Source organism: Cynara cardunculus, unplaced genomic scaffold (assembly GCF_001531365.2).
Source record: "Cynara cardunculus var. scolymus isolate 2C unplaced genomic scaffold, CcrdV1 Un_Scaffold_5687, whole genome shotgun sequence".
Classification (NCBI taxonomy): Eukaryota; Viridiplantae; Streptophyta; class Magnoliopsida; order Asterales; family Asteraceae; genus Cynara; species Cynara cardunculus.
Window position 1 is genome coordinate 22944 of NW_020202535.1, and position 8715 is coordinate 31658.

The 8715-nt window shown below is 34.4% G+C and overlaps 1 protein-coding gene across 2 annotated transcripts; it reads right to left on the reverse strand.

Annotated features, from left to right (window-relative positions):
* Positions 1–516: 516 nt before the first annotated feature.
* On the reverse strand, positions 517–8590 carry LOC112504469 (serine carboxypeptidase 1-like). Of its 2 annotated transcripts, XM_025108412.1 has the most exons (13): positions 8340–8590; positions 7729–7796; positions 7300–7422; positions 6885–6987; positions 6770–6807; positions 5963–6064; positions 5779–5859; positions 5092–5337; positions 4935–5000; positions 4728–4849; positions 4487–4600; positions 3948–3993; positions 517–770 (listed from the first exon to the last, which is right to left on the reverse strand). In XM_025108412.1, exons 3-13 carry the CDS (start codon positions 7378–7380, stop codon positions 687–689), a joined length of 1083 nt encoding a protein of 360 aa, XP_024964180.1. In that variant the 5' UTR covers positions 7381–7422; positions 7729–7796; positions 8340–8590; the 3' UTR covers positions 517–686. The 2 variants fall into 2 exon arrangements, with proteins under 2 accessions (XP_024964180.1, XP_024964179.1); XM_025108411.1 differs by lacking the exon at positions 7729–7796 and having other exon boundaries at positions 8340–8421.
* Between the last annotated feature and the right edge of the window lie 125 nt (positions 8591–8715).

Sequence of the window (8715 nt, forward strand, 5' to 3'; positions counted from 1 at the left end):
TTAATATTAATTAATATTTAATATTAATTAATATTAAATATATTTAAAATTTATTAATATTTATTTATAATTAATAGTAATAAATAATAATTAATGCTAATCAGGGTTATAATTAAAAAAATGACAATAAGCTCTCAAAACGCTATGTTTTTTGTTTTTGGATATGATTTTGATGTTTTTTTTGTTGGACCTGCTATTTTTGGTTCATATTCTTATCATCTGTAACTTTTCATACTGCGCCAGTCTCCGGGTTTAGTGAGGATCATATTACCTTGTGTGATGGTGGTGGATTTATGGAGACACCATACGTGGTTACTGGATTGGATTAGAACCGACGCTGGATGTAAGGACTTTGGTTTTATGGTGATGTTGCCCAATTGGTTTTTGATATCTTACCACGGTCTTGCTATCGTATAGTTAACGGTTGCTAGACTGGTTACCTATTTGAACTGGATTTAGGCTTAAGGCATTGAATAAATATTTTAAAGTTCCGGAAAGAAAACACGTCAATGCTTAAGTATTTGAGCGGAAGCGTGTCAGCTCCAAATTTAAACTTACGACATTTAAGGTGTTACCATCCAAGAGAAGAATCCAAATACCTCCGATTCACAACCTTCGACGTTACCAAATTATTCTTAAATTAAATACGTTACAGGTAATAGATAACAACAATCGAGGGGAATTTCCTATATTTTCATTCCTTCCAACCAACGAGTGTAAAACGCCAAGGCTTCTTTCGGTTTGTACTCGGGTACTGTATGCCCCGATCCCTGAATCACAGAACCATCGAATGTTTAGCTTGAACGGTATATAGATCATTCTCTAGGCTTTAAATTCCTTTTAGTCTCTGTTCATCATATCTATATATGCTCAAATTATGGTTTAAAAATGCACTTTAGGGGTGTTTACCCAAATGCTTATCTGGTAAGCGTTTACTACTGAGAGTCAAAACTATAACTTATTTTACCGAGTAAGATTGTATTACATCAAAACGTTATCGTATGTAACAATTTACCCGGTAACTACTTACCTGGGTAAAAGTCGTCACCGTCACTTACCGTCTCCACCTCTTACCAGGTAAGATTCTCGACCCTTGTCATGTTCATCCGGTGAGAAAAATTACCCGACAAACACTTACCGGATAAACGTCTAGTAAACAACTCCTTAGTTTCAAAACCTCTCCCTCTCCCTCTCCCTCTCTCTCTCTTATATAAGGTCAGGCCTAGGTAAATGCTAAATAAATGAAAAAACATATGAAAATAATATATCATTATGAATGTCAAGTTTATTTCACTCGAATTTTGTTTATTTTTCATATTTTTTCGAATAAATAATAGGGGGATTGATTTTTTTGATTTACAAATATTGTTGTAACCATCTATTTAATCACACTCATTAGATCAATTAATCTAACGGTCGATAAATTGCTTTTTAGTTTTTCATTTATTCAAGGTTTTCCCAAACCTCCCCCTTCTCTCTCTCTCTCTCTCTCTCTCTCTATATATATATATAGAGGAGTGCTCAAATAAAAAACACTCCAATTTGTAAAAACCGTAAAAACTACTTTCATTTGTCGATTTCATTGTTTAATCTTATGAAATTTTTTCATGAAATTGTTTAATCTTGTGAAATTGTTTCATATAATACTTTTTTAGATGAAGTTGTTTCATATATGGTTATGAAATTGTTTCATATATGGTTATGAAATTGTTTCATATATGGTTATGAAATTGTTTCATATACTACTTAATGAAACTGTTTCATGTATTTCTCTAAAATTAAAATAATGAAGATGATAATATCCATGATTAACATCATCCACAATAAAAATGATTAATCAACCTCTCATAATTACAAAAAAATGAACAAAATGAAAAATTATGATTAGTTGAATGAAGTTTATACGGTTTGTACAAATTAGGTGGTTTTTATTTGAACGCTCCCATATATATATATATATATATATATATATAGGCACGTTCAAATGAAAACAATGCATTTTCTTAGAAACCGTGTAAACTAATTTCGACCAATAAGAAAATTCCATTTTTTTTCTAATTAAATTTAATCATTAAGGGTTTTGGTCATTTACATTGTTTTATATTAAATATGAAAATTATTAATAAATCTTAATTTAGGAAACGTAATAAATAAAATTTTATAAATGGTAACATTTAAATATTTAATTATATTATAATAGTAAAAATTTGAACTCGTAATATTGTGTGGCGATTGAATCTTTCCCATAATCATGAAGATTGTAAGATATTAGAGCAATGAATTCATCAAATCAGTATTAAAATAAAAAATTAATATTCATGAAACAGGTTTCATAATGGTGAAAATGGTGCATGACGTAATTAAACAATGAGTAGCGAACTGGTTTCATGGTGAAACCCGTTTCATAAATGTTGAAGTTGATGCTTAGAGTAAGTGAAACGGATTATGAAACAGGTGCATCATGTAAACGGTGCATCATGAAACTAGTGCATGATGAAATCTGTGCGTCATGAAATAATTGCATGATAAATAGGGTGCATAATTTTTGTGGGTGTTTGAAGAAAGTGAAACAATTTCAAAAAATGAAATAAAAAGCCTGATTCATTAGCTAAAAGTGAATCAAGTTCATTAACATTATCGTGAAATGTCAAATGACTCATCAAACCACAAGTGCCGATGAAATAGGTGAGCAAAGACAGTGAAACTATTTCATGTTTTATAATAAAATTTTATGTAATTAGTAAACAAAGAAACAATTTCATTATAATAAAATTAATTACATTGATTAGTTTGTTGATGAAATTGTAAAACCATTTCGTTCATATAATCTAATTCAATTTTTTCTTTATTTCTATTCAAACGATTCATTATATAGAATTGACTATGATGTGTTTTATTTATATTTTTAATATATTTTATTGATGGAAGTTATTTTAAAAAATGTTAACGTAACAATAATATATTACTTTACAAAATAATTGTTTCATTAATAATATGATATACAGAATATGGTTGCCTTGATTAAAAAATACTACGAATTCATTGTATTTAAATGTTTACCATTTTGCCTTTATTGCTGTTATAAAAATATATTTTTAATATATTTTTTTTAATTTCCTAAAATAAACTAAATTAATCTTGACCATTGATAAAAAAAAAATGAACGGATGAAATTGGTTTACATAAATGGAGGCGGTTTTCATTTGATCGCTCCTCTATATATATAGACGTAAACGAACCGAACGTTTAGCGAACCGTTCGTGAACCCTTCGGCGGGAAGTTCGTTTATTTAATAAATGAACGAACATGAACAATTTTTTTTTCTTTTAGTTAAACGAACCAACATAAATAAGTCTCATTCGTTCATTTATGTTCGTGAACGTTCGTTTATTTTCGTTCGTTTATTTTTGTTTATATATTAATTTTAATATATAACTTTTATTTATATAGTTTGAATTCAAATTTTAAACAACCTTTTTAAGTATTGGGTCTTTCAAGTATTGGTATATTAATGATGGTTGATGAATGGTGATTGTTTTGTATGTGTTTAAACTATGGATAATTGGTGAGTAATAGTAAACTGAATGACAAGTATTGGTGTTCGTTTAAACCTATTCGTTTAGGTCGGTCTGTTTACGTTCGTTTAACCCGTTCGTTTATGTTCGTTCATTTACGTTCGTTTAGCATGTTAACGAACGAACAAAAACGAGAACGAACAAAAACGAGAACGAACACACCTGGTTTCTAAATGAACAAACACGAACACAATTATTTCCGTTCGTTTACCGTTCGTGTTCGTTCGGTTAAGTTAAACGAACGAACAAACATGAACAAGCCTATGTTCGTGTTCGTTCGGTTCGTTTACAGCTATATATATATGTATATATATGTATATATATGTATATATATATATATATATGTATTTATTAATTTATTGTATGACGAACCTTAACCGTAAGAAATGTGAGACCGTTGTCGTATCCTTGTACGAATCTGCAACCACGAGAAACATTTCTTCATAAACATAGATATCGGGTAAAAAACAAATCAAACAAACCGGTATATCCCATCCAGAGACGAGGGTTTGGAGGGTAAGATGTATACAGACTTCATCTCTGTCTCAAGAGGAAGAGAGATTGTTTCTAAAAAGACCATATGAAGATTTGTTTTCTTATACCTTCTTGACCGGATGCATTGATGACACGTAAGGTACACTGCGCCTCAAAACACAGAGGGTTGCACTTTACTCGTCATCAAAGCATCCAGGTATACAATTTTTAATTAACAAAATGACTATTTTACCCTCTATCGTATTAATAAATTTATCCATCTCATAATTAACGATATAATTGGAAAGTAGACACTTACTTTGAAAGTGGGCGCTCATTTTGGGACAAACTAATATAGAAATATGGACACTTATTTTGTGGCAGATGGAGTAGAATTCTAGTATCCGTATATTTTTTATCGAGGAATAGAAACATACCCCGAGACTTGGCCATCGACCTGCCAATTCCTCCACTCATCGGTAACTGCATAACCTAACGATCGTGTCCAAGCTTCACTCCCGGTGAAAGGAACACACATATCATGATCCCCGCTACATGAGAATAGGAATTGTATAATGTTATTACTTCGTGTGTCCCGTTTATATGACGAGTCCTATTCACTGTAAACCGGTATAATGTCAATCCTGCTTTCAAGTGTCAAGTTAGAGATGGGAATACCTGTAAATGAGAGCCCGATAGCCGCGAGCAGTGAGATTTTGGTGGTACTTGATCATGCTTCCGGCATCATGATAATATCTTATCTTATCGGTACATAGCTCCCAATTTCCCGCCACACTAATCTGAAGCATCGTTACAATATTCATTGTTTGTCGAGAACTCGGTGTCCGTAAATCTTACTATAAATAGTAACCGATTGTATCTTACCGGATCGGCATGAAGTGCACTCCGGACTGCTTCATTGTTCAGCCATACTGTTGCAACTTCATCATCCTACAAAATATAGAGATAAGATTTCCAAACTAAAACCTGAAAAATGGTTTTTAAGTTTCTACATGCGGAAAAACGTTTTTAAATGACTTACAGTACATGGGACGTTTTCCGCACTATTGAGAAGCTCTGGCCAAGTAGGCACGTAACCCGCCTTCACCGGAGCTCTAAAAGGCCAAGCACGACCAAACATTCGGGTTCGAACCGGAAGCGGCCTTTCAGTCTCACCCAGTTTCCTGAAGCTCAATGGCAAGTTTGTATTTCCAAGTCTAATCTTACTCGAACTATCACCATGATAACACGGTTCTAAAATGTCATAAATGTTTATCCCGTCAAGACCCTGCATATACGCGTTCAAATCCAAGTGAATACTTGAACCCTTGACCTCCCAGAAGGTTGTTAGGATCTATCGGTAACTCGGGTAATGTTGGGCCAATGACCCATTGGTTATAACCAGAGATGCACGAGGCCCATGCTTTTTCGGACCTGAGCCGGGGCCTTCCAAGCCCGTTTTCAGTGACCAAAAGGAAGAGCCAGCTTTGGGGTTGAAGGGCCTGCTCGGGCTTTTTCAGGCCACCTTTTCCGAGTTGGGTTTTTTGAGACGGGCCTGCCCCCAAAATTTTGGCCTGAATGGGCTTTGAGGCCAGGCCTGGACTGGGACTCGCGCTTAGTGCTTACTAGGGATTTCTTCAGGCCGGGCTTCGGGTTTGGGTTTTTTTGTGCATCTTTAGTTATAACACATAATTTCACGAGAAAAGTAGAACGGAAAAAGAACAATTACTTGATCAACTTTTGCAAGATTGCTTTCACAATCATCGTTGGCAGGACTATAGTAGGTTCCTTGACACTCTTTAGTAACTTCCTGAAAATAAAATCAATGTGGATGTCAAATCCGTGACGAGATCCATATGAATGTTGGATTTGGCACGTAATATATTTGACCTCAAAAGTCAAAGCACCCGTACCTGAAATAGTTCATCCGAAATGAGGCCCATCCCGTGTGCAAATGGAACAAGAGCATTGCCATCATATACATCATCGGTAACTCCATTTCCGACCATGTATCCCTGTACATAATGAATTTAGATTGTGGTACATAAAACCAAAAGAAGGGCATATTTGGCGACCATATGCTAGCTTATTGAAAAGCCCCTTTTGGTTAGCATATCTGCTAGCTTTTGAAACACTAGTTCAAGTGGTGTTTCAATAAGCTTCTGGTGCTTTTTCACTTTTTTGCCAATTATGCCCCTTATATATATTTTTTATTTTATTTTAGGTCATTTTAGCTCGTGTTTTACCATACTTGACTAGTTTATCAGCTAACAGCTAAAATCTTAATCAACAGCTAGCTTATCATCTAGTTTGTCAAACATAGCCCAAACAAATCCCACACTAGTGGGGTCTAGGCTCTAGGGGTAGGATGTAAATAGACCTTTTCTCAACTCCAAGAGGTCGAGAGGTTGTAACAGATTGTGGCAAATAGTTGTATGTGTGTATGTATATATATATATATATATATAGAGTCGGGTTCAAACAAGACCAGTGACCAAATAAGATAAAAACAAGAACGGCCAAATCACATGTGATTTTGCACTAAACCCAAGTAAAATCACGTCATCACGCACGACCTTGGCTGTGACCTAGGGTCGTGGGCTAAGTCACCCGCACAGCCTTGTGTTGATTGTGTTCTGTAATCACATGTGATTTAAGTGCAAAGTCACACCTCTCATGTATGTGTGTGTATATAATGCAGTTTTTGGATGAGGACATACCTTAAAGTTAAGAGTGGGTTTGTCACCGGCATCAAGTCCTAAAGGATTATCAAACACGGGGTTACGGGAACGCTCTTAAACTAAAGCTACTTCTGGTTTAAGAAGAGATGGTTACCTTTCATAACTTCATAAGACAACATAGGGACGTATACTCCGGCATATGACTCACCCGCAATGAAAAATGGATTCGAAAGGTATTCAGGATATAGCTTGAACCACTAAAATTACACAAAAACCACACGTGAATACATTAATACATATCAAAATACATCCCCAACCATTCCAAGATCTCATAACATCAAAATCACGAATAATATAACATAAACGAATGATAAGATCCGTATATTTTGCAAACGAGACTACAACTCCAAAACCACCAAACCAAACGAGCCCAGAAGGCAGGGTCTAGGGGTGAGATGTACGCTGACCTGACCTCTACCCTTAAAGAGTAAAGCGGTTGTTTCCATGAATATCAAAGTGATACCCGCGTTTAAAAGGTTAATTTCTTGTTTCTTGATTTTGAAGAATACCTCAAGGAGAAACTTGTGGGAGTCTAGAGCGGTTTTCGTATCCATGGTGATGTAGTCGGATTTGTTGCCGGAATAAGACATTCCGACTCCAGCAGGAGAGTCCAAATATATAATATTTGAAACCTGGGAAATTCAAATAAAGATTGCAACCAAGATTATAATTCTTGCTGATGATCAATTTCATGTAATTAGTACATATGGGAAGGTTCATTTGAGAATAGTAAATATTTTGAGAACCAATGAATATACATGTAATTCATTATAAATATTCAGGATATTCATAATGAATATTCATGTGATTCATTATGAATATTCATGATATTAATTGGTGTTATGTGTCTCAAAATATTTACGGTTCTCAAATGAATCCATTCCTAGCAACATATCAGATTGGTTTTGATGAACTCGAAAACATATAAGCATATAAACCTTGGTCCATGTGTATGGATTGAGATGAAGCTTGGGCAAACTTCCGGTTTTTTCGAAATTAAATGGACCTGCAAACCACATAATTTGTTCTTAGACTGCTATATGTAAATCCCAATATCTATATGTATGTATGTATGTATATATATATATATATACATATACATATATATAGTATCAAAATTGCTGATAATTGCTATGTTTGACCATCAAAGTCAACAGGCTGTTCTTGCTGGAAATCAAGTTGATTAGTATTGGATCATGCCACAGAGAAGAAAGACATCTTACTGGAAATCAAGTAGACCAAAAAGGTAAACTTTATGACCCCAAAAGGGCCAGTTTGGTTTGCAGGATTTGGTGGTACTTGGAATTGGATTCTATTCCGATCCGGCGCTTGGTTTAAAGGGAAGTCCGGAATTAAAATCCCGGGATTCCAATTCAATTACCCGAGTAAGCGATTACCAAGTCACTTTACTTTACCGGATGAATATGGCAAGGACTAAAAATCTTTACCGGTAAGTGCTTACCGGGTAAGTGTTTAGGTAAACGGCCCCTTATATGCAAAAAAAACCCATGATTATTCTAATAAAACAGTGAAGTACAGTAAAAATTACCATGTTCATAGACAAACCCATCAAAGCTGGAGCAACCAGGACCACCATTAAGCCAAAGAACCACTGGATCCTGAGAAGGGTTTCTTTCTGAAAGCACATAGTAATAATACAATTTCTTCCCATGGTTTTCGTCTATTGTCACATACCTGCAAACCCATCAAGGATTAGCCAAAATTAACAGAAACCCATCAAGAAAACTTGAATCTTACCTTGATAAAAACATCAAATTTACCCAAGAAAGGATGATAGAAAGTAAAGAAAAAACGAAAGATTAAGAATACCCATCAAGAGAATTCAAATATTTTTGTTGAAAACCCATCAAATTTAGCAACAAAAAGTGAAAGAAAGTAGAATACAAGAGAACTCAAACCTTTTC

Excerpts from the sequence above, each read along its gene's own strand:
- LOC112504469 (XM_025108411.1), bottom strand. The coding sequence starts at position 8,387 with ATGGTGGTCCTGGTTGCTCCAGCTTTGATGGGTTTGTCTATGAACATG. Across the intron at positions 3,994-4,486 it reads GTCGATGGCCAAGTCTCGGG|ATTCGTACAAGGATACGACA; the intron begins GTATGTTTCTAT and ends TCGTGGTTGCAG. Across the intron at positions 771-3,947 it reads TCACATTTCTTACGGTTAAG|GGATCGGGGCATACAGTACC; the intron begins GTTCGTCATACA and ends TCTGTGATTCAG.